This window comes from Callithrix jacchus, chromosome 5 (assembly GCF_049354715.1).
Source record: "Callithrix jacchus isolate 240 chromosome 5, calJac240_pri, whole genome shotgun sequence".
NCBI lineage: Eukaryota > Metazoa > Chordata > Mammalia > Primates > Cebidae > Callithrix > Callithrix jacchus.
The window spans coordinates 29,588,785-29,616,033 of NC_133506.1; the positions used below are offsets into that span (position 1 = coordinate 29,588,785).

A 27,249-nucleotide genomic window follows, 5' to 3' on the forward strand; every position below is an offset into this window, starting at 1 on the left:
GTCTTTAAACTTGATTTGTATTTGTGCTTTTGCCCCTGCTGCAGCTCCTCCTTCAGTGGCCTCCCAACACGTGGGGCTTTGCATGGATACCAGTTGCATGTGTACTCTTTTTAGAAATTGGAAATAAAAACCAATTTCCCCATGTTGTGGAAATGCATAGCCTCAAGGGCAGGAAATTGCTTTAATGGAGGAAGAGTTCCAGGTGTTTCCCTGAGTTACGCACAGTGATTGCCCATGATCTTCAAGTTAGTGCTAAAATGCCACAGTGGAAAAATTTCCCCAGGCAAGTTCTTCTCTACATGGAGAATTAGATAAAAGAATTACATTTACCCAGGCAGACTACAATTTCCACCTTGGCCTCAGTTCCAACACCCCAAAAAATATACATTTAGTCTAAGCACCTAATTAGGAAAAAAATGTATTAGTTCCCTTATTATGTGATATGAATTATTCTGTACTAAATACAAAATTTTAGAATTTATGCTTGCAAAAGAAATACAGAACAATTTATACTTAACAATTTTATTACATGTACACACAAAATCATAGCAAAATATGACATATTTTACAGGATTTTTTTTTGTCTTTTCATGGTGCCATGGAATATTTGCAAATGCCTAAATGGAACCCTTTCTTAATTCTCCACACCTTTTCCCTACATCACACACAAGTCCAAACACACACACACACACACACACACACACACACACACACACCCCTATATACATTCATCCTTTTAATCAAAGATGATACTCACTGGCATTAAAACTAACAGCTCTACTGGACAATGGCTTCGTAGACATGTTCGAGGCTGTCTTAAATCTGGTCTGGGCACAGGCACCTCAGATGTGATTTCTCTGCAGGGAAGCCCTCTCTGTGACTGTCGGGGGCACGTGCGGTCCCTCGCCTGCCAGCGCTGAGCTCAGCCTTACAGTGAGCCGAGATGAACAGGTGCTCTCTTCTCTGGCGGCGGCACGTGAGGTCCGTCTTTGCAGAGCAGTGTCTCAATGGGACGCCTTTAGCTTCATGGCCTTTCCTTCTGACCACCCAGCAGGAAAAAGATATGAAAGTTTTTTTTTTTCTGCCAGTTTTGTCAGTAAGACAAAATAAAAATAACAAAAAAACACACAGCATTAAAACTTTGTGTTTCCCACAGGTGGGCTTCTGAAATGTTTAATGCATTAATAGTAAACCATTAGTTTTCTTTGGAATTAACCTTTTTGCCTTTTCACCTTATAAAACAATTCAAGCTAAATGACCACAATAGAATTAGGCACTGTAGCCTGGTTCCCAAAATAAGCATCAAGTCAGAACACACACCCACAGTGCACACCTGTGTCAGCTTTTGACTTTCATATCAACTTAATGTAACTGTAGTTTATATCATTGTCACATCTACTTTCTCTTATGTTTAAAATAGGCTCTAATTTTTAAAAAGCAGATGTAAAGATATTTTGATTATTTGTTGACATTTATTTCAATTGTAGGTGTAATCTAAAGCAATTATAAAAGTACCTGGTGTGTCCCATCTCCAGTTCATCCTGCTTTTAGCCTGAGTCCAGTAACCTTTATTCATTAGGATTCTGAACAAAATAAGTGTGGAAAGGAGAAGTCCAAAATGATATTCAGAAGTGGGAAATCATAGCTGAACACAATTTTAAAATTGACAGTTTAAATCTTTTGCCTCTTTTCAGCAGCCAGAAGTCTGATAATTTAACCCAAAATCTCTACCCCAAAACTTCCCCTTTCACTGCACTCCATGCACACCTCTCCCCCTTTTCCGCTAAAGGCAACATTTTGGCTTGGCAACGTCACTAAACTCTTCCATTTAAATGCCCAACAAAAATTGCATCCGATCACAGCTTTCGAAAGGAAAAGAAAAGAAAGAAAGAGAGAGAGAGAAAGAGAGAGAGAAAGCAAGCAAGCAAGAAAGATAAATGAAGGAAGGAAGGAGGGAGGGAGGAAGAAAGAAAGAGAGGGAGGGAGGGATGGAGGGAGGGAGGGAAAAAAAAGAAAAGCAAGAAGAAGAAACCACAAATCAGACATAGGCAATGTCAATGTCCTAAATGCCTGCCCCATCTGTTCTTTCATTCTCTCCCTCACCATCCTCATGAAATAAAAGAAAGCCAAGCATAACTTGTTACAGTAAAGGCACCCCGAGATTTAGGGGGATAAGCACGGCCTTACTTGTTAGCTGCAATGCTGCAGCTGTGCTCTTATCTGGCCAAAGGAGACAGGGGACAACAAAAGATCCTAAAGAAGGGACGGTGGACGCATGGGAAAACCACTACCCCAGCATTGTGGTGCCCTTCTGCTGAGCAAATAGTTCAAACTGTTCATTCCCATCTTCTATTCTCTCCCTGGTACATTGTTTGTGCCCTTGCATTTCATTCTGCAAGGAAGGTTGCTCTCTGGGCCTATAAGCAAACAGTCCAGAAAAGGGCTAGCCATCCTCTTCTCTTCCCCGGAGAACTAGCATTTTTATTTCGGCTCCAAGCTGTCAAGGATCTGGAGAGTTTATGTCAGTGTCCTGAATTAATTGCTTTAAGCTGGAGCAAGCTCCGTGGGCTACCAAATGTCCAAAAGATGTTTATTAATAACATTTCCTCCAGGACTGTGGCTCCAAGCTGTCTCTGGGTGGCGGCTTTTCTATGCTGCCACCCTCTCACCCCTGGCCTCTTAGTGCTAAGGAGGGGGGTTGCCTCTTTCAGTCATCGTGACAAAATTTAGAATTGCCTGGGGTGAAATAAATATCCACCTATGTCACAGGATGTGCATGGTGGATATCTTTGTCTTGACCCAGAAAGAGTTACAGAAGCCCGTGTACAACCCACAAGAGGGCTGGAGGACACAAAAAGCAGCCAGGACCCCCCTCTGTGAAAGTTCATTTAACCAATACAATTAGCAAAAGAAGCAGGAGAAATCGAGGCTTCAGCTTCTCTGCCCCATCTCCTCCTCCAAAAGAAAATTCAGCGAGACTGACAACACAATGCATTTTGAAGTTTTCCTGGTACCAAAAAAAAAAAAAAAAAAAAAAGCCTCTTTAATAGAATGAAATAATAAACCAATTTATATACCGATATAAGACTAGGATCGAGAGTGCCACTGTGTAATTTTCCACTTGACTTTTCATTATCTACCTGAACAAAATCAATCTATATGTATGGGATCAACATACAATTCCGGAGATAAAAGCTGAAAATAAATGCGCTTTGCATATCCTGGAGATAAAAAACACAATCCTTGGTGCTGCCTTTTCCTCTCCAGCAGATGCATTTATAAAATAAATTGTTGTGTCAAGGAAAAAGCGAGACGTAGCAGTATATCTTGAGTGTTGACTCCTTTGCTGGAAATATTGATCCTGCAGATGAACAGTGGTTAATAAGTACCCTGCAGATGGTATCAGGTCTTTGGCCCCAGTTTACCCAGAGTGCAGTCTGGGTCAATGTTTCTCCCAACCACAGCTCCCAACCTCCATTAAAAAAAAAAAAAAAAAAGACTTCCCCTATTAGCATGGATTTAAAGCTGAGGACTTCAAGGGCTTTTTAAAGCCACTCTACAGAGATAAAGCACATTGAAAATTCACATTATATTAGAAAACCCCATGCAGCAAATGCCCAGCTTGTGAAGCACAGAGCCCTCAAAAGGGAAGGAGAGAAGGCTCCATGCACTTTAGGGTTGACATTTGTTACTTTAAACATGCTGGGTCTTGTATGACCTTCTTTGCTCCAATCATTAGCAATGGCGCTAACAGTAGTAAGGCTCTCTCCACATTGGCCATGTCATGGGTCCTCCCTAATTCCCTTTTTTGAGGAATATGTCACTGAATCTGTGTGACCTGGTGGGCAGATGGTGGGGCATTGTTGAGGGTGCCCTGGCTGTTTGTGTGTCCTGTTGTGTTCAGTGCTCTTTGAGGAACGTACACCCACTCTGCCCTCCCAGGGTGGGCTCACTTTCATTGCTAGTCACCTTCCTGTAAGGGAGGGGTTTATTCCCAATGTTGTATACATCAGCCAAGAGAGGCCCACAAGGCATGGGACCCTCTTTCACCCCAAACAATCACTCTGAGTTTGTGGATATTTTCTGGTCATAGAAAGAGATTTCCAAAAATTATCTACTCTTCATTGTTAATTCATTGTAAGTTTCAGTGACCTCAGAGGAGCTTGAATATCTACCTTGGCAGTGTGACTGTCACAGCTTCAGTTCTGACGGCAGGACAAATCTACACTTGTGTATTTAAGGTCTTTGCATTGACAGATGTTAATGGCTGTTGGTCTATTGCTCCAGCACAATTTTGCAGCTCCCAATGTTCCTGTACCCACTTCCCATCTCCTGAGCCCTGAATCATGCACAGCACCCATTTGGGCTGTGACCATTGCCTCTTGATAAGCAAGTCTCGTGCTGTGTTCCATTCCTGAGTTTATATTTGTTGAAAACTCTGAGGAAAGTGTTCAGAAGCAATCCGATGCAGTGTCATGGCCTTTGGGGAAGCGCATGGGAGGGTCAAAGCTCAGCCCGGGGAGCAACTCACATGCTTTTAGTCACAGGAGACCCTTTGGACAATTAGTGTGCTTTATCCATCTCATCTTTTTGTTCCAGTAGCTGTCAATAAGCAAATCTAGAAAAAATGTAAGAATGTGGTCAAGAAGAGTTATCAGTCATTAGACTTTTGTTTAGAAACTAAACAAACACTATTCTGAAGGCATGTTTTAAAAGGGCCTTACATTCTCATGACAAATGATGCCTGGAATGGCTACAGCTTTCAGCCCTGGTGAACTTCAGACTTATTTGATCTGTGTTTTAATTACTCTGTGATCCAATTCTGCATCGTAGGGAACCAGTACAGTGATATAAGAGCTTCAACCAGCATGAAGGAGCTTTGTACCCCGTGAGTTCCCTGAGGAAAGACAACACACCGGAATGGGGTGCTATTTCCACAGAGAAACCTGCTCAGCGTGGAAAATGTCTTGCTAAGTGGCCTCTGAACCGTCTTTTCAGGCTGGAACAGTGCTCCAAGCCCAGGCAGAATCCTGACACAGTGGAAGTCAGCCCATGTTGATGAAATACATATTTACTAAACAGGAGAAAGTGAGTTTTTCAAAAAGGTATGATTACAACATTTTTAGTGACCATTACTTAGTTGAATTATCTTGATGCCATTTCCAAGGGGAGGAAAAATGGACAGTAAGAAGTCCAGTAAATTTACGTAGATGCACATGTTACAATAAATACAATCTGACAGAAAGTTATCAACCTTTGTATTTTAAAAACTGTGCATCAACAGTTCAGATCTTTACAAAAAGAGATGAAGGGTTTCAGACAATTCAAAGTCCAATGTGTCCCTTCACATCAGACTTGATGGAGAACCGAGAAACCCATTTTACAGGTAAGCTAAAGTGAGATACGTATTTCATTTAACCCTTTATCAGGCCAGATGGGAATGCTTTCCAACATTGTTGTGATATTGGAGGGAAGGAGTGGGAATGGGAATTGGGTAAAACGTCGTGCTCAATCAGAATCTCTTGCAACTCTTCTAGAAGCACTTGCCGGAACTTAGTGATGATAAAATCCCTGCCCTGGGCTTTCTGAGCTGCCAACACAATATCCACTCAGAAGAGGGTGAGATCTCGGATTGGGGCCAGAAGAGGACTTTGCTCTTCCCTAAAGACACCACAAACTCCACAGTACTTAACATGTCCTTCAAGTGGTCCCTGATCAAGATAGTTGTTTTTTGAAAATGGAAAGAAACACAACTGTCATTTATCCATGGTGACAACTTGAGCGGTTAATTAAAATTTTATTTTGAAAGCATGCTGTCACTGCAGAAAAGTTCCCGGATTATAACACTACAGAATGCTACGAGAAACACACATGATTTATTCTGTCTTATAGCCTATCTCAACTTGTTATGAAATGTTTTAAATGTGGAAAACTAAATGAAACATCTCTAAAACTACATTAACGTTTGACTCATAAGGCATTGTTTAGGGGAATACAAGAAGGTGGCTGACCCCTCCTCATACATATCCCTGTTTTTCTTGACTTAAAAATGTCTCAATGTATTTCTTAAATATGCTGTCATTATTTACCAGTGAGGAATATGTACCATTACTGCTTTTCTCCCACAGGTTATGGAACTCAACAACACATAATGTCAGGGAGGGAAACTTGCTTTTAAAGAAACATGAAAACAGTTGCTCCATTTCATAACTGGGGTTATAACAATATTATGGCAATTTCCTTTAAAATGGCATTTGACACACTTCAACAGAGGGAGTGCCAGGCATTCTGTTTGGTGTGGCTCCCGGCTGCACCAGCACCAGCTGTGTCATACATGTTGATATAACGTGCGGTGCCTAAAAGTCGAGTTAAGTGTTCAAATGTACTTTATTTTCTTTTCCCGGAAATTCTGCAAGATCGAGATGTAAATTTACAATCAAACACAGAAAGGATTGCGGGGTGCGGGGGGAGCGGTTATGAGAGTGTCCTTCTAAAAGGAACTGTCTGTTCCCTGCAGAAATGTTCATGCCTTGTCCCAAGCATCACTTAAAGTTCGAAAGGAGCATGTACCGCCCAGCTCAAGAAAGGGCTTTGCTCTCAATCTCCCAATGCCACTCACACTTTAAAAGTGATTAATACTTGTTAAGTATTGACCATTTTTAATAAACCAGAAACAGTATCCCAGAATCTCTGCACACTGACCTGTGAATGGATGAAGCCAAGGAACACTGGTGAAGCCAGTTCTCTCCCTTTGCTTTCCTCCGAGGAAAAAGGTCAGTAGGAAACACACTGGGGGCTGTTTGCAGTTGTTTCTTTTTGTTTTGCTTTTCTTTTCTTTGAAAATAAAAAAGATAAGCATCCATGTCCAAATAATTTGAAGCAAGATCAGTCTAGTTAGCGGAGAATTTCAGTGGCAGCTTTCCTAGAAACTCCAGACTGACTCGAACAGCAAGTACTGAGACGCGGTTCCATCCCATTGTGAGGATTTCTTTTTCTTTTTGAGTAAATAAATAATTTTAAAAAGTCACAAAAGAAGGGAGGCAAATTATTAGATATTGTGCTTGACATCAAGGTAATTTTACATTTATAAAGGCATACTGGCTTTCGAAATGTTTACGTTCCAGTCTTAGCTAAAAGGTCTGGTCATGTCCCCCAAAATGGGTCTGAATTGATGTGAGGTTTTATACAGACTTTAGGTCTGGTGAAGGTAATTTTGTGGAACTACATGTTATGATTTGGGGTGAAATTAAACCCTACACTTGACTCCAGTGTCCATTTTGAGCTCGTTATGATTGCATGTGTTTTTCCTATTTGTGCCCGCCTTTTGCAGCCCTGCATGCGCCTACAGATGGTTACATTCTCATACTGGATACCGGGAGAAGGTCACATGCTTTGCATCAGTGGCAATTAGTTCCTTTTTGAAAATGGAAAATGTCATTAAGTTCTTGAATAATTCAAGAGTAGAGGTCACAATACAGTGTCCCTTTTGGGGGTCTTTATGGTGCAAATGGCAAAACAAGGAGATCCTATCAGTAAGAGTAGATCTAAGGTTTACAATGTAGCTCTATTTAGTGTGACAAGAAAATTAAATTACAGGAGGCACTCACTCATTGTCACCCTTTAACAGGCTTGGGAAGATTGTGAGTCCCTGGGGGTAAATCACTGACAACGTGTGAGGGGAATAAAAATATTTCATTTTAATTGGCGGTTGTTTCCGTTGCTTGATTTTGAAAACAAACATAAACACGTCCCCAACAGCTGTCCTTGGAGATAGGGCCCCGAGTCTCCCAAACAGGACCCCAACTTACAGTCTTTGCCCAGAGGCAGGCGGGTTAACCGCTCTGGGGAGCCTGGGTCTATTTTCTCAGCCATGGTTGAGCTGGTCTTTATCCAGCGGTTCCTGGAAAGGAAAATATAGGGACAGGTTTCAAATGAAAATGGGTGTCCACTACTCCGCTCCCCGCCCCCATCGGAGTCAGCTGGAGTGCAGTTATTATGCTTCTGGAACGGAGGGCAGCCCTTCGATTCTATCAGGACTGAGGAGGAGGAAGGGAAGACAGAATGACGCCGAGGCCACCCATTCTTTCTCCTCTCCAGAGGAAAAAGAGTCCCAGCTCCTTTTGAGATCTCCGGTCGGAGACGGTGCAGCTCGGGCTGCAGCGGGACGGACGAGGGTTCCGAGGAGAAAGTGCGGGCTGGGGGAGCGAAACGAAAATCCTGAGGTCATTGAATGACAAGAAAGTGTCGCCTGGGCCGTGCCAGCAGGTCCTACCCGCCGCTGGCGTCCCCAGCGTCCCGCCCCCGGTCCCAGGCCCCCGGCTGTCCCCCGCCAAGCACTGGTGGGCGTGGCCGCCTGGGTCTGTCCCCCACCGCAGCGGGGTCGTGCTCCCAGCCTTGACCCAAGGGCGTCTGCCTGTTCGCCCGGCCCGCCTCCGCGCGTTGCCCAGCGGGCTTTCCCGAACAGGGCCGACCTTGGCACCTGCTGGAGAAACCGGGACTCGCCTGTGCTCCGGGAGGCTGGAGAGCGATGGGGAGGGCGAGAGAGGAATACAGCTGGCAGAGCCCACGGCGACGGGGGTCTGGCCGGGTCCCGTGGGGTTGGCCGCCCAGAGTCGGTTCCCTGCGCTCTGGAACTCGTGGGGGGAAAGCAAGAATGACCGTCCCTCTGCCTCGCGCTCTTTGCGACCTCTCCCCTCACCCAGGTGACATTTAGCAGGCATTTTCCTTTCGTGTCCTCCTCCACTAAGACCCTTGTAAGTCCCATGTCAGCTGAGCGATGGTTGAGGGGGGCAAGGAGAACCCCCCGCAGGGCCAACCCGAGTTCCGCGTTCCGCGCAACTCGGCAGCCGGAGCTCGCCAGGCGGGGAAAGCCCGACGGATCCGCAGGGACTCGGGGGCTCCACCGACTGCTCTGCGGACCTCGGGCCCGACCAGGGCACGGGCGCACCCGAGCGGCCCCGGCTGCCTGTCCCCGGGGATCCCGGCACCCGCTGCCTTCCCGGAGCCTGAGCACCCGCTCGGGCTTCCGCTCCAGCAGCACGAACCCGAGGGAGGCTGCTCCGAAGGTCCCCGGGCCACTCACGGGGAGCCCGGGGCCAGGCTGTCAGCCCTGGCTAGGGGCTCACCCAGGACTTAGAAAAGGGGGTGCCACTTTATTTCGGAAGCAGGTCGGACTCGGTGAACACCTAGAAGAGGGAGGCATTTAATTTTTATACACACACACGCATATATATATATATATATATTCCAACGTAATTTGTCCTAGGGTGAATGATTTGTGCCTCAACTTTGGTAAATTTCCTAGTAGAATTAAAGAACGAGGTTCGTGCCTGGGATGGGGGAGGGGAGATCAGTGAGGGGACAGTTTAGATGTTTTTCCTTTTCTAAATGATTCAATTTAAGCAAACACTTGGGGGCTTCAGGCAGCTGTAATTCCAAAGACAATTTTCTCTGGTTTTAATTTGATTTGCATTTTTTCAACTTTGATAATATTCAATTTCATGGCTGAATACACAGGTAAACACCGTTAGGTCGTGTTTTTCGCCCCTTGCGCCAAACAGAATTTCGCTTTTCTCGGTGCCACAGGAGGTTACACCCCGCGTCCTCAAAATATCTGCAAGTTTCTCTTAAATTATTTTTCAAAACTTAGCGCGGCAATTTGCCTGAGCTTCAGAGGTGGCGAACTGGGATAGACGGAAAGTACTAAGCTAGCCAAGGTGCGGGAGGGCCTGCACAGACCCCGAAAGACAAAGGCAGTAACGGAAACAAATCCCTATTTGATACAGAATCAATTCTATTTTTACCCAGCACGATTTTTCCATATTGTCTTAATAGTTTTAAACAATCCAAATATAACAAATAAATTACCTTCTCCCAGAAATGTTTTTAATGTGGATTTCATTGCTAGAAAGACAAATGTTGAGAAATGTAAAGAGATCATCTTGATAAGGAGAGGTTTAATGGCCACTCTTAAGCTCTTTTATCAAACGTAAAATGCAGAAGAACACGCAAGGTGAAATTTGGAAATAAGCGTTAGTCATATCAAAACTGATATTCAACAAACCAGCGCTGCCAATGACAATGAAAAGTAGGTGATGTGACCTGCCCATGGGAAGTCAGTGGAGAATATGACAGAGCGTTTCATCCTCAGGACACAACCGAGACGTTTTGCGATGAAGTACTTGACACCTAATGAATTTAGCAAAACTCCAAATACATTTTATACTCTATTTACAAAGCTGTGCTGGAAAAGGAAAGGACACGCTCTTTTGGTTTGTCCAAGAACACCTTATAAACTAAAATGGCTGTGTGATTTCCAGCGCTACCCTTCATTTAGAAATATCTCTATATATGTATATAGATGCTGCTAATGTAGAACACTTGATACTGTATTTCTACAGTAGATACGTTTTTATCTTAAATAGAAATACAATAGAAAACCCAGATACAACATTTCTATCTTAAGTCCTAAGAATTTGCAAATTACAATGCTTGTTTTATTTTAAAAATACTAAAAAATGAAACAGGTCTCTGAAACGTCTAAATCCTAAAAAATAAAATAGATCTGTGAGACTTCTTAAAAGGCTTTATGCTCCAGGCCAGCAGATAACAGGTAACTGTATTTTTAGTTGAGGTGATCTAATTTGAAAAATATCTTTTATCAAGTGAAAGGCATTTAGGCAAACAAGAAAGGAATTCCATTCGAAATACAACAGACTTTGAAAGAGAAAGTCCCTTAATTTTTTTTTAAAAAAACACACTCGTGGCAGACTGACTGTCCAATGTCTTCGGCAAAACTATTCTTTATCATTTAGCTTTTTTTAAAAAAAAGCATTATTAAATTTAAGTTATTGTTTGGGATTTGCACTAAGCTTTTCTGTTGTTTTGGAAGGCTGGCAATTATGCCTACTTTATTTTACACAAATAGATGGCAGAGTACGCACGCTCCACACAATTGCTTCACAGCAAACCCATTCTTACAGACAGAGCTAATGAGGGGGCTAATTATAACACACAATCTATTCAGAGAATGTAAACTGGGGACAATGGAGTACATCTTTCCCTTTTTCTATTAGTAATTGAGGAGTAAATGGGGATCTTGTAAGGAACTTAGAAGTTTGATCATCAGTGAGTGAGTTTGCCATTTTCATTTGCTTTCACCTCCAAAACAGATCTGTATTGAGACATGGCTGCCTCAGCCAGAAGCAGAGCTGCTGCCTCACAGACAGAATCTGCCCTCCCTCCACCTTCAACTTTATTCCAATGGGTCTGAGCTGCCACAAGAAGAGGGGCTGGTGTGGAGGAAGGGAGGCAAGGGAGGAGTGGTCGGGGAAGTCTCTGGAAAGCATTCTAGCCAGGTGGGACTTCCAGATGTGGCAGGGTTGGGGGCTTGGGAACTTGAGAATATATGCACCTTGGGAGAGTCGTGAGTCTTGGGAAGAAGGCACAGCACCCACCTTTACCCCTGCAAAGTGCCCAGCAGCTGGGAGACGATTCGCTAAGAGTGCCATATAGGGACAGTGATCTGCCTGTTCTTCCATGACGACCAGGAGGCCAGAGGCCTGGGCCTGAGGAAGGGAGTGTGTGTGTGTGTGTGTGTGTGTGTGTGTGTGTGGTGTGAGAGAGAGGAGGGAGGGAGGAGAGAGACTGCTGAATGCAAGGGAGAAATCCTGCAGTTACTTTTGGTTGTTTACTGAGCAAGGGCAAAATCTAAACAGCACTTGCTGCAATCAATGCAGGGATCGCCTCGGTTTCCATAGTTGAGCTCCCTAAATGAGCCTGGCATTCTGATAACTGCAGGTGAGCACCTGAGATCAACTCCCTCCCACTGCTCCATGCTGGGAAGAGATAGGGACGTGTTTGTTCGTGAGCTCTGGGAAGGGAGAGGCACGGGGGATTTAATTGTCTGCCTGGGTGAATCGAAATGTCCTTTAAAGCAAAGAAATCAAGAGAGATTGGCCTTTAATTGGTAACCTCTGCTGATGGGGGAGGTAGTAATTAAAATGGGAAGAGGACAAAATACAGATTGGCTACCCCTACCCCTCTGTCTCGCCCCCATAATCAGTCCCCAAAATTGCATTCTCCTCTGCTCTGGCCATCTTTACAAGGCTCAGTACACAACCTGGTTGTGGGTAGCTGTGTCATTCTCATGCCCCACCCTAGCCTAACCCTCAGTTATCCAGTTTGGAGAGAGAATACGGTTTTATCTTGAACCCTGTTCACTTGGAAGAGTTGGCCATTCACATTCTAACAGCGTGCAGAGCTGGCCTTAGAATCCAGTTGTCTTCGTGTCTCTGAAATGCAGAAATAGAAGACGCTAAATCTGCAGGGAACCCCACACCACTAAAAACGGACAGGCCAGGTGACTAAGCTTCCCAGACATTGAAAAGTAAAGGAGACCTCCATGCCAAGCCTGAGCCCTGATTTGAGGAGGGCTAGTGCTCAAACCTGGGGACCCTGTGTCCCCAGAGCCTGGCATAAGCAGGTGCTCAGCCACTGTTCCGTGGATACTCAGATGCACTCTGCTGGAGTGGCGCTCTTCTCTTAGTCTACAGGCCTACTGGGTGCTGGGCCAAGTCCTCCCTCACTGAGGGCTGCAGGCTCACCCGCCTAGGCCACCATCCTGTTCAGGGGCAAACCCCAGAGGCAGGTGTTTAAGGAGATCTGCATTGGTATATATGTGAGAGGCAGGAGGGGGAGGTGTGTCATGGAGGCTGGGGGCTAGGGCTTGCTGGGGACCAGCTGTGGGTGGCATATGCATTCCAGCTATGCTGTCACCTGTGTTGTCAGGCCACCAGGTGCAGGTCAGGGGGAGGTCAGAGGCAAGAGCCTCTCAGGACATTCCTAGCCCCTGCTCCTGGAATCCCCTGGTAGGGAATAAGGCAAAAGGCTGTAGCTCAGAAATGAATTGGCTATGTGGATTATTTTAAACTTATATGTCAGCCCTTGGTTTCTTCACCTGACATTTCTCTCTTCTCTGACGTTCTTTTTCCTTCTGATCACAATGCAGGAGGCTGCTTGCTGCTTCCCACTTTCCACCACTGGCTAGCTGGCCCTGGAAGCTTCATTGAGGAGAAAATCATGGTCCAGGTCTGAATGAACTTCCGGCCAACTTTGAGCGACCATGGCCACGTAAAAATTCTAACTGTGTTACCCCAGAAGATAACATGAGAATCCAGCCTGATCCCAGGCATCACTCATCCTCATCTCTTCTAGTGGGGTGTGTGCCATCCTTCCAGGTGGTGCTGAAGCTGGCTCTGCTGAGATCTTCCAGCATCTCTCCAGCCTCCCCCTAACACTCCAGATGTCCCTGATACCAACAGCAGCTCACTCTCCAGATTCTGGAGTTCTGGTGAAGGCAGCCCTCCTACTTCATTGAAATAGGAATTGTCTGTGCCCCAGAGTCCTGACAAGCCAGAAAAAGCTGAGGGAATATGAGTTGAAGACAGGAGCTTAAAGCTGAGCTGTGAAATTGGAGCAAGTTCCCTGACTTCTCTCAGCCCCAAGGCAATACCTGTAAGTTTTGATTTCTACCAGCAGGGCGTGGGGAAGCTTGAAAGAGATCCTATTTATGAGGATACCTTGAATGGTTCCTGGCACCTAGAAGAAGCCCACTCAATGGTGATTGGATTGAATAGTTTCCATTCAAAATAAGAGAGGGCAGGACGCGGGCACGGGCATGAAGGCCACTTAAAACACTAAAATGGTAAAACAAAAAAATAAATTTCTGCCAATAAATTGACTAACTCTTCTGAAGAAAAATTCTCTCTTTTCTAAAGAGAGAATTTTCTCAGCTAGCAGGGCATAGATTTTTTGAAGTTACAACTTATTTCTTGGTGTGAATTGCCCTGATTAATGTAGCTTAGAATCACAGAACAAATTAAAAATATACAGTGAGATTGCTCTCCTTTATTTGAAATTTAAAAGGAATTTTTGGAGGTAATGCAAGCAAAAAGCTTAAGCAGAGCTGTACATTTTATACTGAAGGGTGCACATGTTGACATCCTGACTTTTTCGCTAAAGATTCTTCTGACTTCCATATGAAGCTCTCCATAACCCAGCTCCTGCCCTGGCTGACTCCTCACCCCGTTCCTTCACAGAAAACGTCGTGCAATCATCATCAGTCCTCCTCGATTCTCCAGCTGTCTACCTCAGGCCTTACTGCCCTCCAAGCCGTCTCCTCCAAATGCTTCCAAAATTGTTCTATGTTTTCATGGAAAGCACTTTTAACATCCATGAATTAAGGTTAGGGATTATATACATGCTTTCCTTTCAGTGAGTAAAAATTTCCCAACAAAATTCAATATATAATTACCTCTGCTTTGTAAAAATAGAAGAAATAACGAATTGAGATTATATTTTTCATGAAATACCAAGTCAAAATTCACATGCATGCAATCTTATTTTTATGTGCTCAGATTATTACCAAAACTAGTCGAAAAACATCCCTGCTTATTTCTGGACCTGTGTTTTATTCTTTTCAAATAAATGAAACAATAGGAAAGCTGATTTCCTTATTTAAAAAACCTAGGACCCAGCCATTTAAGGAAGCAGAGACTGAGCCACATGAACAAGTAGAACTGAAAAACAGCAAATAATTCGCATTACAAAGTTATAATGTGCATTGCACGCCAGTATTTTTCCCTTGCGCATCCATTTGTGATGCTGAAATTCTCTCTCTCAATAAGTTTAATGATGTAAGTCAAGAAAGTATGGTATTGCTAGCATCGCCTCCTGATACTGCAGGGAATATTGCTCTAATTAACAAGACAGGGTTAAACCCCAGGTGCTGGCCCCGGTGGGAAGTGAGACCTCTAGTTTTGCATGAATGAATGTAACTTAATTTGTTGCTTCTTTTTGCACTCCTAGCTATCACTTGTGTTATCTTGCAGTGAAATATCACCCCTTCTTTAGAGAGAGAGAGAAGTCAAGTAAGTCAATGTTTTTTAATGTGAACGTGGTGGGGGCGGGGGGAGTGGGACAATGACGTCTGACCAGTCCCTGCGAATGTTGGCGGTGAGCTCAGAGCTCTGACAAGCAGCAACTAATGTAAAAAATAAGCACAGTTTGATGAAGGTATGCTTGGAAGAACATTCCTGTCCTCTCTACCCTCTCACGAGTGGTACTTTAGCACGAGGTGGAAGCTTCTTCTGCAGAGGATACAAACTATCTGGAATGGGCCCCAAGGGTGCAGGGGCTGAGGGGGAGGGGAGAATGGGCATCACCTCCAGTCTAGCAAGAGGGACTGCAACGGAATTACAGCTTGTAAAATAAGCCTCCATCAGTCTCCCAGGAGACAGCCGGCCTCAACTTGGGTGTTCCCCGCTTGTTAGCCTGTCATAATTGGTCTCTCCTCCCATCCCACGTTGTTGGTTTTCTGTGTGTGGCTTTTGGTGTGAGCGTGTTAGGTCATCAACAAATACAATGGCGGGAGGGGGTGAAGGGGGACACACATGATTGTTTTAGAGAAGAAAGGAGAAAAGGGATAAGAGAGTGGGCAGGAAGGCTGTGAACAGAATGGGGAAGGTGGCCCAGGATTTAGGCTTCCGAAGCACCCCCTGGAGTGCTCCAGGGTAGGGGACTCTCTGGGAGTTTTGTTAAAGGGAGAAGAGGCCAGCCCGAAGCTGGGGACCCTGCTGAGCTCTGCTGGGAACATTCATCCATTCTACCCTATTTTTGTTTGCCTGTCTCTGGGGGTCCCTGTAACATCCTGCCCACATCCGGTGCCTCTCATCAAAAAAGAATTTTTCAAAAAATCCCAATCAGGATGATTTGCTCTAGAAAGGCTGCATGTGTGGAGCTGAAGACCTGAAGAACAGCCCAGGACCCTAGGAGTGGGGGTGGGGGTGGGGTGGGGGACAGCGTGCTGGTCACAGGCCTTCCTCCTTTTTTAAATCTATTGTTAAAATAGTTTCTCACTATCTTGTCCTTCCATCCCCCATCTCTTTTACCTCTTCTCAGAGGAAAGCCAGTCCTGGGGACAGAGGCTACAGTAAATTTCTTATTTGAAGTTGGGCATAAAGCCCAGAGTGGAGATGTCCTTGCATTTATCAAAGGTAGAAGATACAGTGCATTGTTTTCCCTCAGAAGGGGACAGATAAGGTCCCTAGACCCTGGAATCTTTATTTACCGTAAAAAAGAACATTTAACCAGGGAAGGAAACAGCAAGAAGTGTAATTAAGTCAAGTTGCAAATTTTGGGGATTTGATATTTTTTTCTTCTGTTTGTGTGTTTTAAAGTTTTACATTTTACTCGCCAACCCCTGGCTGGCCTGGTTGCCATGGTGCTGTTGCCAGGGCTGGTGTCTTCACTGTCCCTGACCCAGCAAAGCATTTCAGGTCTGAAACCTTGGGACAGCAAACTGGGGCTAATGGCACTACGGTGGTCGTGGGGGTGGAGGTGGTCTATTCTGTATAGCAGGACTTGATGGCTCCAACTTTACCGACATTAGCCAAAACCAGCTCCTTGTAACTCCAGGGTCATGGTGTTTGGGAGGAAAATGTTTCCTTTCCTGCCATTTCTTGCAAAGTGAAGGTGCATAGTCAGAAAAGTCCTTGCTGCTTTTCTGAAACATTCCTGGTGTCTGCACATTCCAGATCTCATCTCGGCCACCCCTCCCTCCAAGCCAGGGCCACCACAAGTGTGTAGAAGCCTGCACTCCCCCAGGAAAATGCGTTTCCCCAGGTAACTTAAGGTACCTCCTCGGGCTAACGCCTTCTCCTGTACCCCGTTGAGCCTTCTCCTCGCTTCTCTCCGCCCCACTCCCACATTAAAAGGCCCCTAAAGCGTTGAGGAGCGGCTTCTCTTTATGAAGCCAGGGAGAAGGCGGGCGATACGGATCGGGCGTTTAAATTGGCCATTTGGAAGATTACATCTCTTCGGCGAGGGTCTTTCTTTCAAAACTCGCACTGAATTAAGGGTCGTGGCTACTCCCTACATGGCTCTCAAAGGCAAGGCACCTTTTAACTCGGCCGTGGAGTGGCCTGGGAGAGGGGACCCGGAGCCATCAAAGGCTCGAGGGAAGGCCGTGGGGAGGCACCCGTCTAATGACAAGTAATTGACGGATTCGACGCCGCGCATTACCAGCGGAACGGGAGGCATTAATTATTTAAAAACGATTAGCCTTGCGGTGTGTCCTGCAGGCGTTCCATCTTGTTCAGGGAAGATAACCAGCCACGCCAGGCGAGCCGGGGCTCGGAGGGCTGCGGGCGCGCTCCCCAGCAGGCTTCGGGTGCGGTGGACACAGGCGCATAGCCCAAGGCACCGGGGAATAAGAGGAGGGGCTACCCAGCGTCCCCACACAGGGACGTGACCACATAACACTGACTCTGCTGAACAACGAAACCGATTTCTGCCCACTTGGGTTCGAGGTCTGGTTACTGCGGCGCAGATGGAAAAGCTTTCCAGTCGGGGGTGGCGGGCAATTTCAGTGTGCCAATTCCCAGTCGCGTCAGGCCAAAGACCCAGAGTAATAGATCCTGGCACCGGCCTCTCACAGTGTCTGCTACCCAGGTGTTTAAGGCAAAGACCCCAGGGAGAATGTGGGTCTGACGCGAGGGTGGGGATGGAGGGGGGGGGGTGAATTGGTAGACACCTGCGGAAATAGACCTTTATCATACCCTGCCCTTGAAAACCGAGAGTCCTGAGGTTTCAAGGGGCAGCAACAGAACTACTATTTTTCCGTGGTCCACGCCTTTCCGCAGGCGACGGAAAGACTCGACTGGTTCTGTTGCTTCCTCCTGAACTGCTGAGTGCAGGCCCGGCACGCCCAAGCGCGCTCCTGCCTCGGGCCAGCCGTGGAAGTGGGAATTCGGCGACTGGGTTGCAGGGAGAATGGGATGATAAATGGCCCCGCGTCTGGTTTCTGACTTTCTCTCCGGGACCTAGCTCATAACCCCAGAAGCTCCCCAACCTGCCTGCCGCCAATCACAGGCGCTTCCTGCAGCCAGAGCTAAGGTTCACTCGCCTCTTGGAAAGGCGCAGCCCCTCCCCTGGTCCTGCTCGATGCCTACCCCACCGCCTCTTCGGCCTGCTAGCGTCCGAGAAAGCTTTGAGACTGGACTCGAACCGCCGCGCGCCAAGGGGAGTGCGTCACCACGCTTGGGCCTCGGCCTCTCCAGACTCCCCTGCACCAGGTACACCGTTTCCTACAGACCCCCGCCCTAGATTCTGAGGCCAAGGGCGTTTCCCACACCCCAGCCTTCACTGTCCTCCGGAAACACGTTGCTCTCAGATGGAACCCCCAGACCCGAGCTGCCGCAGAGGCCTGTGTGGCTTCCTCCGGGCCCTACCAACCTCCTCTGACTAAGCTCAGAGCCTGGGTTTGCAAGTCTACGATCCCTCATCCTTCCAAGTTCTGCATTTTCCCAACCAACGGAAAAAAAGAAAAACCCAGCCCCCTGAGTCTCTGTCAGCTAAGCTTACCACGCGCCAAGCCCTCTCGGGCGTCTGAGCCCTTAAAAGGAGAAGCACTGGCTGGGGGAGGGGCTGCGCGCGGACAGGAGTGGGGTGCGGACGCTGCGGAGGGGAGCCCCGCGCGGCCCCCGGGTGGGCGCGCTCCCTACCTGTGGCAGCCGGCAGGCAGTCGGGCGGGAGGGTGGCGGAGCGTCCAGCGAGCGGAGGGAGGCGGCCGACTGCTCCGAGCCGAGGCATCCCTGCATTTATTTGAGCTCAAACCAAGCGACTGTTGACTTTAGCACACAAAGCAAAGATTTCACTGCCCGCTAGTTTAAAAATGAATATTTTACCAAGATATCGATCAGTGTTATAAAATTCAGTTAAGTACAATGGGATCCTGGCAAAAAAAAAAAAAAAAAAAAAAAAAAAGAATAATAAAGGAGGGGGGAGGCAGTATAATATCTGTGCAAATTTGCTGAAGTGTGACGTGTCATGGAAAGTTTGCCCTCCCGGAATTCGGATCTAGAATGTTTTTTTCTGTTGTTTACAGACTTTGTTTATTCACAGATCATGGTTGCTTAAACCGGCGCGCAGGAGGCGTGGGGAAAAAAGGAAAAAAAGGAGGGGAGAGAACCGCTGCACCCCACAATGCGTAGAGTTGGGGAAAGCGGGCGGAGGCGATTTGTGAACTCGTAGTCTCGGAACTCGGGCTGGGAGAGGGAGTTAAGCGGGAGGGGGCATGAAAGACACAAGAAGCAGAGAAAAGCCTCCGAAAGCGCCTGCTCCCCGACATCCTTTTTATGTATTCGGGCAGAACTATATCTTATCGGCCCGGATCAGTGAAGGGGGGCGCGCTAAGTAGTTTAAAACGACCCTCGCACAATGGGCGTGCCATACGAAACATAGCAGGTTAGGGCAGCGCTTTCAGCCTCCATTGTCCCCCACTCGGCCCCCGGCCCTGCCTCTCGGCTCCTTCGCCACGGGAGCCTTTTATGTGATAATGAAACACATTTCAGGCCAGGCTCACGACGTGTGTGTCCTTGCCAGGGGGAGAGACGGCCTGATTGCTGGCTGTAGCCTCCGGATTCCCCCTCCCCAATTTCTCTTCCTTGTGTTCTTCGGGACAATGTGGCCAGTTAAGAAAGGGATTTGGAGGCGGCAGGGGGACAGTGGGGAGGGTGGAAGGCGGAGGCGACGCCAAACCCCCCTCAAGCGCCTGGGAAGGCCAGGCTTGTTGGGGGATAGCGGCAGGGTGGGGGATGGGGTGGCAGAGACCCCCCCCACCCCCACCCCGCACCAAAGGTAGCAAGTGAAGGCAGTCTCTAGGTCTGGGGCTTAGCTGGGACACTCCTGGTTTGGATGGTCTAGAAGCCCAAAGATCTAATCTTGGAAAAAGGATCCTGAGCTTAGAAACCTGAAGCAAAAAGTCCTGGCCTCGAGGCTTTCAGAGTGTTTTTACCCACCGCAAGCTAACTGCGCCCGGGAGCGGTTCCCGAGTCCTCCGGACCCACGACGACGCTGATTCTGCCCTCTTCCAGCCAGCAGATGTCCCGGGCAAAACCAACGGCCAGACTCCCCTTTGCACTCTTGGGCTTGGCTTCCACTGCCGTTGGCCGCCTTTGAGGCCAGCAAGGTCGTCTGTGGGGAGAGGCAGCACGACGTCTAAGAATTCACTCTGGGTTTTTCTTTATACTTTTAGAGTGCCCTTGAAGGCTTACAAAATACTCGCATATCCCCTGGTCCCTGCAAACCTGGACTGCCAACCTTATCTAACTTACAGGAGGCTTTGCAAGGGCCTTGAGTTTTGGAGAAAGATGAGGAGCAAATGTGCAGACAGTGTCATCTCCACCACTGTAATTGTTGATCGGCTAGAAACACCTCACCTCCTTCTAACTCCCAAATATACCCTATTTTAAAAAACATACTTGGATTGTTACCCTGATTTATCCTTTCCAAACCAATTCCAGGAGATCTTCTAAACGTTTCCCTACACCAAGTGTCTCACCATTTCTGGGTTAGCAAGGTCTGCCACGGTTCTGCAAAATACCTGCTTGAGGGAGAAGGGCGGTAAAGGGTGGTGGTCTGTATACAGAGGAGGCTGGAGGATCCAGGTAGAGTCCCAGCTCCGCCACTGTTCACAGTGGTGAACAGAAATTGCTGCACCACAAATCTACAAGTTTGTTCTGGGCTCATTGACTTGAAGGGAGACTCAATATCATAAGTACAGCAAAAACATGTGACATCCAGGCTCCCTCCAGAGAGGCCAGCTGTGGGGCCCAAGAGGGCACAACACCAGGGCACGTTCACACAGCCAAGGTGGAAGGAAAATTGTGATATGAGGAGAGAGATTTTCTACTGGCTTTAAAATTAAACCTGCTGGAATGGTCTGCCTGGGATCTGTGAATTTCATTGTGTGTACAGCTAACCCCAAATTCAAAAAGTAACCATAAACAATATTGAGCTCCATTTAATGATGTGCTTGCTTTTGGTTTAGGAGACTGTGTACTGGTATCTGCAAATTTGAAGTGAAGTCGGAAAAATAAGATGGGTTGACCAGTGCAGGTGCGGACAGATGGACTGGTACGTGATAAAGCAAGTATAACGAAATGCTAATTGCAGAATCTCGGCAGGTCCAGGTGGAATGACTGTAAAATTCATTCCATTTTGGTAGGTCTGAAAATTTCAATAATAAAATATTGAGAAAACAGCAACACTCCCAGGCCCAAAATAAAATGCCACTTGCAACCAGCCAGAGTATGCCTCCCTCCTTCTTGAAATAATTTCCAAGCCTGTTTATTTTTTAAGCCAAGTAAAGAAAAAAAAATCTGGAAGAAAAGATTCAAAGGATAAAACCGGGAATAATACTTTAATATAGATTTGTGGAACTATGGCCCTTGCAGCCAGAATACACATTTATAAGCCATAAATAAAGCACTCAGAAACCATAAATTAATCAGACCCGAGACCTGGATTTCACCGTGTCAAGATTGGGAATGCTTTTTTTTTCTTTTTCTTGGTCATTTACAACAGACCCTTACATTATTATTTTTTTTAATGTTTTTAAACAATAGTACAACCCTCTGGTTCTGTTAAAACTACATGGTTTTACACCAAGTCACTCACAAAAGTTTTTTTTTCTTTTTTTTAAAGTAAGACTTCCCTGCAGCAACAGCAATGGAGGAGAACAACAACACAAAAGATATCAGAATCTGCAGGTGCTTCAAGAAGCGGGGGTCTACACAGTAGTGGAAACAGGACACTTTTTTTTGACTTCATATTTTTTCCCGTTTTCCTCCTTATATAGAACGCGGGATATCAATGTGGCCCTCTGTTTGGGACGGAAGGGCTGCAGCGGGTGGGGGAGACTGCTGTCTTGGGGGGTTGAGGTGGGCGCGATGGATTTCTTCTCCCTTGCGTCTCTGCAACGCGGCCTCGCCAAAGTCTCGACTCCACTTGCTCTCTCACTTATCCTCGATCCGGGCTGCCAGAGTCAGCCGGGCCTGAAGCCGTCGTCTTCTTAAGAAGAGTTCATAATGGGCCGGGAGTACACCCCCTGGTAGTAGGAGGTATCTGCGGCCAGAGGGGAGGCGTCCAGGCCCGTTTTGTTCGTGACGGGGCCCATGGCCAGGCTGCCAGGCATGGGGGAGCCGTAGCCCGGGTAGTGCATCACCTGTTCATAGGCCTTGAGGTCCATTTTGTGGGGCTGGTGGTGGTGGTGGCTGTGGTGATGCTGCTGCTCCGAGGACATGAGGTTGTTGATGGAGAAGGGGTGGTTGAAGGCGTAGTGGTGCTCCGGCTTCAGGTGCGCCTCGGGCGGCAGGCCCGGGTGGTGGGGCGGGCCCAGCAGGTGGGCCGCGGCCTGCTGCTGCCCAGGAGAGGGCGCCGGCTCCGGGGGACTCAGCGCCGCCGCCGGCGTCCCCTTCAGCTCTCCCAGGCCCCCTCGCTTGTGCTCCTGGCACGGGGAGGCGCTCGAGTGAGGCGACTCGGTGCCCGCCGGAGTCTCGGAGGCCGGCCCGGCGGCCTCCCCCAGTTGCGCCTGCGAGGCCTGCGCCCCGGATGCCGCCTTCTTGCCACCACCCGCGGCGCCCGCGGCCTCCTTCAGCGCCAGCTGCTTCTCGCACTTGAAGCGCTTCTGCCGGCGCAGGTAGCAGCCGTTCTCGAACATGTTGCCCGAGTCGGGGTGCAGGGTCCAGAAGGAGCCCTTGCCCGGCTTGTCGGGGGAGCGGGGCACCTTCAGGAAGCAGTCGTTGAAGGACAGCGAGTGGCGGATGGAGTTCTGCCAGCGCTGCTGGTTCTGCCGGTAGAAGGGGAAGAGGTCCATGATCCACTGGTAGATCTCGCTCAGCGTCAGCATCTTGTTGGGGCTCTGCTGGATGGCCATGGTGATGAGCGAGATGTAGGAGTAGGGCGGCTTGGCGTGCGTGTAGCTGCGCCGGTAGGTCTTGGGGTCGCGCGCGCGGCTCAGGCCCGCCTGCCCGTACATGGGGCTCATGGAGTTCATGTTGGCGTAGGGGGCCAGGCCGCCCATGGCCCCGGCCGCCTGCCCCCCGAGCGGGCTCAGGCTGGGACTCAGGTGCGGCCCCATGCCCGCCACGCCGGCCGCCCCGGCGGAGCCACCCATGCCCGCCATGGCGCCCGCGCCGGGGGACATGCCTGCCAGGGACGGGCTCATGCCCGCGCCCACATACGACGACATGTTCATGGAGCCCGCGCTCATGTTGCCGGAGCCGCTGCCCATGGCGGCCGCCGACATGCTCATGTACGTGTTCATGCCGTTCATCCCCAGGCCAGCGTTCATGTTGCTCACGGAGGAGTAGCCCTGCGGACAGAGCCCCGAGAGGGAGGCGACAGCGTTAGCACCGCGGCTGGAGGGTGCCCAGACCTCCCACCCGCCGCCCAGGCCTCCGCCTCCGGGGAGGCCTCCGGGGAGCCCTTTCCTCCCCTGTGGCCCAGTCTCCGGACTCCGAGTCTGTTTCATCCAAGGAGAGCCACGATCGATCGCCCTGGGAAGGCTGCCTGAGCATATGGCCCGTTCTTAGCTCTTCTCCACCTCGCCCAGGTTCTAGAACAGGGGTCCCATGGAGTACTCCCAAGCCAGAACCCCAAATGCATTATCCTATGCCAGAGTCTCCCCAAACTCTCCTACCAGCATACTGAGCTGGCTCCGAGGCCCGAAGTCCCCGGACGCCACCTCCAGTCGCAGCAAGCAACCTGCGGGACACCGCGCTGGGCGCCTCGAGCTGCCTCCAGCGAAGACTGTTTCGGGCCCCTTCTGTCCGACCTCCCTCCCGGGACGCCCTCCCTTGTCCAAGGGGGACTGAAAGGCAGAGCCTGTGCGGAGTGCAGGGTCGGAGGGAGGCACTGAATGGGGCAATAGGGAAGAAACGGAGACCCGAACTACACACGGCTGGGCTTTGCCGGCACAAACTTTCTTTCTCTTTGTCCACGAGTCTTTGACTCTGCCTCCACCTCGGCCCCCAACTCCTACCCATCTTCTCCTCCTCAGCTCCCCACCCCCTCGCCGGCCGACCTCCCACCCCTCCCCAGCCGCACGCTGCCAAACATAACTCTGTTAGGATAGTGCGTGGCTCGGCCACGAAGAGGATTTGGAGGCGCCGCAAGTCAATATTTGATCACAAAGTTAATATTATCTCAAGGCTAACAGTGTGTCGTATAAAAAAGAGACCCATTTGAGTCGAAGGAGGGCGGAAAAGGCGGCTGCCCAGAAAGGCTAGGGTGGGGAGGAGGGTGCCAGCGAGGGAAGCGGTCCTGAGGTTGGGGAAGGAGCGAGCGCCACTTCCCCCAGGAAAAGGCGAGCGCTTACCTCGGGCTCGGCATAGTAGCTGCTCCAGTCGGACGGCTCGTGCCCTTCCATCTTCACCGCTCCCAGCATACTGGAAGCCGAGTGCATGGCAGTTTAAAATTTAACAGCCACAACAAACGACCAGCAATCACCCCCACCCCCACCCTCTTTTAAAAAAAGTCAGCCGAGGCACCGTCCCCTCCTCCCTCCCTCTCTCGCACTCCCTCTCCCTGGGCTCCACTCCCTCTCTCTCCCAGGGCCGGTCGGAGACGTTAGTTGGAAGTGGGGGGGAGGGGGGGCGGCGAGAAGCGGAGGAGGCCCCGGCCAGCGCCCCGCGGTAGGGAGCGCCCTCCGCCGCCGCCGCGCTCACGGGCTGCCCGGTGGCGGCTGAGGTTGGCAGTGCCGAGCTGCCCCAAGGCGGCGGGAAGCGCGCGGCGCGGGGGCTGGTGGGGGGGGGTATGAGGAGGAGGAGGGAGAAGGAGGAGGTGGAGGAGGAGGAGAAGGAGGAGGAGGAGGAGGTGGTGGAGGAGGAGGAGGAGGAGGTGTGGACCGCGGAGCGGACAAGTGCCGCAGTGACGTGGGCGGCTGGTGATATAGCGCGGCGCGCTGGCGCGGGCCTCCAATCCCCAGACCCGGGGCAGCCCATTTGAATAATCAGCTCACACCTAGGTGAGAGGGAGCTGCCGCGGGCGCCCCGAACCTGCCCCTCGGCGCCTGCCGCCCGCCCCGCTACCGCGGCGCCCGGCACTCCTGGGCGGGCCTGGAGAGCGGGCCAGGCGGGTGATCCGGCACGCGGGATCCCTGGTCTAGTCCCCTTTCCTCCCGGGTACGCGGCGAGTCCCCCGAGGAAGGAGGGACCTGGGAGGAGACCACCCTCCGGGGCGGCTCCGGGCTCCAGCCCCCGCCCCGTCCCATAGAGCCGGGCGCTCGGTGCTCCTGTCGGAGGGCCTGTCCAGCCTCCCTGCCCGGCAGAACCCTAGGAAAGCCGGTTTTATTTATGCCGGGTTTCGTGGTTCTCAGCGCTCATTCCCTGTCAAAACAACAAGCGGATGACAGAGCCAATCTGCAAAGCGCTGTCGTATTTAGTGTACACACCTTCAACTCGCCCGCCGCTGCTCCTGCGAGGGCCCTCCCTGTTACAGTTCAGACCCTGAGCGGCCCGGGGAAACGCGCGGGGCGCACGGTCCCGCAGCCTCGGCTCTCCGCTTCCTACGAGTCCCGCCGCCCGCGACCCTCAGCGGGGAGGCTGGCTCCCGGCGCACGCAACCCCTCTAGCCGCGGCCGACGATTGGGAGGCTGAGATTTGTCTCTTGACATTCAGGCCGGCGTGTTTCAAGGTTACTTTTCAGTCACAACCGAGGTGCCCACAGCATTTCGTAACTAAAACAAACAGGGCAAGAGGTGGGGAGGGAGGGGTGAAGAGAGAAAAATCCAGGAATCAATGATGGGGCATATGGAGTTGACTTTTAAGAGGGTCTCTGTCCTCTCTGCCTTCCAGAGGGGCGGCTTTATAGAAATTAGAAACTCCAGTAATCGTATACTTTTATTTCCACTGCAGTTCCTGGGTTCAAAAATTGTCTTCTGTACTGTGTTAGCCACCAAGATCTCTGTGAGCAGAGATTGGGAGTAGGGAAATATTGCAGGTGTTTGGTTGTGGAGGCTGTTTCTTCTAAAATCCTGGCTGGACCCTGGGGATTCAGCCCTGTACCCACCCACTCAGAGACAGAGAAAACATAGGAACTGGTGGGCATCCAGCCCACTTGTCCAAAATTGGGGGCGCTGGCTGCAGAAGACAAGCGAGATGGCAGACACGGAGCTTCGCATTGAAGATCGAGTGAGGGTGAGGCTGGAAGCCAAGCGAGGAGGGAGCAGTAGGCACCGGGGAACCGCCTCCCCAACCCCAGGCCTGGCAGGTCTGCACTGTTTGGGACCCAAGGGGCAGATGTCTTGCTGCTGAAAGGCCGATGATTTGGACAATTCACAGAGAGGACACTCATCAGCCGGCTGAGTGTCAGGGCGGGAATCTACCCCAAAGTCAGGGTCTGCATCTGCGCGGAAGCCGTGCCCTTCGGACCCCAGAGTGCTGAAGACTCCCAAGAGGGGCAGGCCAGCCCGGTGCGCCAGGGAAGGGGCGTGATGGTGTGTAGGGCCACATAGTGAACGTGGAGGTGTGCGCAGCGGAGTCAGAGGGGCGAGATCCATTTCCCACTGGGTCCCACCCACCTAGCATGTGAATGGGAGCCACTTCAGTGCTCCACCGAGGGTGGGCGAAAGCAGTACGCATTGGAGCTCAAAGAATGAGCAATTTTTCAAAGCTTTCTCCGCAGGCCAGGGCAGACACACACACACACACACACCCCAAAACTCAAAACTCAAAATAATGTTTAACCTAGTCTGTGTGTGTGCTGTGAGTGTGAACTCACGTGCGTGCCCACTCCCTTCTATTGTTGCTCCTTCTACTGTTGTTCCTGGTTGACAATTTGGTACCATGAATTATTTCAGGAGCGAGCCGCGGGAGGATGGGGCGCTACCCTCCCAAGCAGGGAACTATGCAAGCCCCTACCTCCACCCCAGCCCTGTTGGTGGCCGGGGCCGGGGACACTGGGAGAGCGCTCGGTGGGGGCTTCCGCAGTGACAGGGCGCCCCCTGTCGGCCGCGAGGCCCGGGGACCGACGCGAGTCCTCATTTACCGCCGCGCTCCCGGCCCTGCCCCTCCAGCACCCGAGCACCTTCTCCCGCCGCTCCCAGGCGCTCCGAAAACCCCTCCGGGAGAGGGGGTACTCGGCCTTTTAGGAGCCCCAACCTCTAAGTTCTGCGCAAACCCTAACCGGCTTCCTGCACCCTGGTGAGGTGGGAGGGAGCTCCGGTAGGGTCGGGCTGGGTGACGCCGCCTGGAGCCTCGGAGCAGCGGCCCCCCCCCAGCCTCCCTGCACGCCCCCCTTTTGGGAAGGCGGGCGGCCTCTGCGGTTCGCTTTACGCAGAGGGGAGTCGGACACCGACGGGCTGCGAGGGAAGTGGGAACGTTCGGGCAGGCTGGGGTTCACGGTCCC

General features: G+C 50.0%; 1 protein-coding gene and 1 non-coding gene across 4 annotated transcripts; both read right to left on the minus strand.

Annotated features, from left to right (window-relative positions):
- Positions 1-506: 506 nt before the first annotated feature.
- Positions 507-18,634, minus strand: LOC100390359 (forkhead box A2). Of its 2 annotated transcripts, XR_013536353.1 has the most exons (7): positions 18,564-18,634; positions 7,809-7,900; positions 6,703-6,834; positions 4,532-4,618; positions 3,179-3,361; positions 1,516-1,583; positions 507-1,039 (listed from the first exon to the last, which is right to left on the minus strand). It is a non-coding gene; the product is annotated as a forkhead box A2 (transcript). The 2 variants fall into 2 exon arrangements; XR_013536352.1 differs by lacking the exon at positions 3,179-3,361 and having other exon boundaries at positions 6,703-6,994.
- Positions 18,635-21,234: 2,600 nt separating this feature from the next.
- FOXA2 (forkhead box A2) lies at positions 21,235-25,518 on the minus strand. Of its 2 annotated transcripts, XM_035298479.3 has the most exons (3): positions 25,295-25,518; positions 24,221-24,290; positions 21,235-23,215 (listed from the first exon to the last, which is right to left on the minus strand). In XM_035298479.3, exons 2-3 carry the CDS (start codon positions 24,287-24,289, stop codon positions 21,914-21,916), a joined length of 1,371 nt encoding a protein of 456 aa, XP_035154370.2. In that variant the 5' UTR covers position 24,290; positions 25,295-25,518; the 3' UTR covers positions 21,235-21,913. The 2 variants fall into 2 exon arrangements, with proteins under 2 accessions (XP_035154370.2, XP_035154369.2); XM_035298478.3 differs by lacking the exon at positions 25,295-25,518 and having other exon boundaries at positions 24,221-24,588.
- Between the last annotated feature and the right edge of the window lie 1,731 nt (positions 25,519-27,249).

Coding starts and splice junctions, on each gene's coding strand:
- FOXA2 (XM_035298478.3), bottom strand. CDS start 24,307: ATGCACTCGGCTTCCAGTATGCTGGGAGCGGTGAAGATGGAAGGGCAC. Junction 23,216..24,220: donor GCTACTATGCCGAGCCCGAG/GTAAGCGCTCGC, acceptor CTCTGTCCGCAG/GGCTACTCCTCCGTGAGCAA.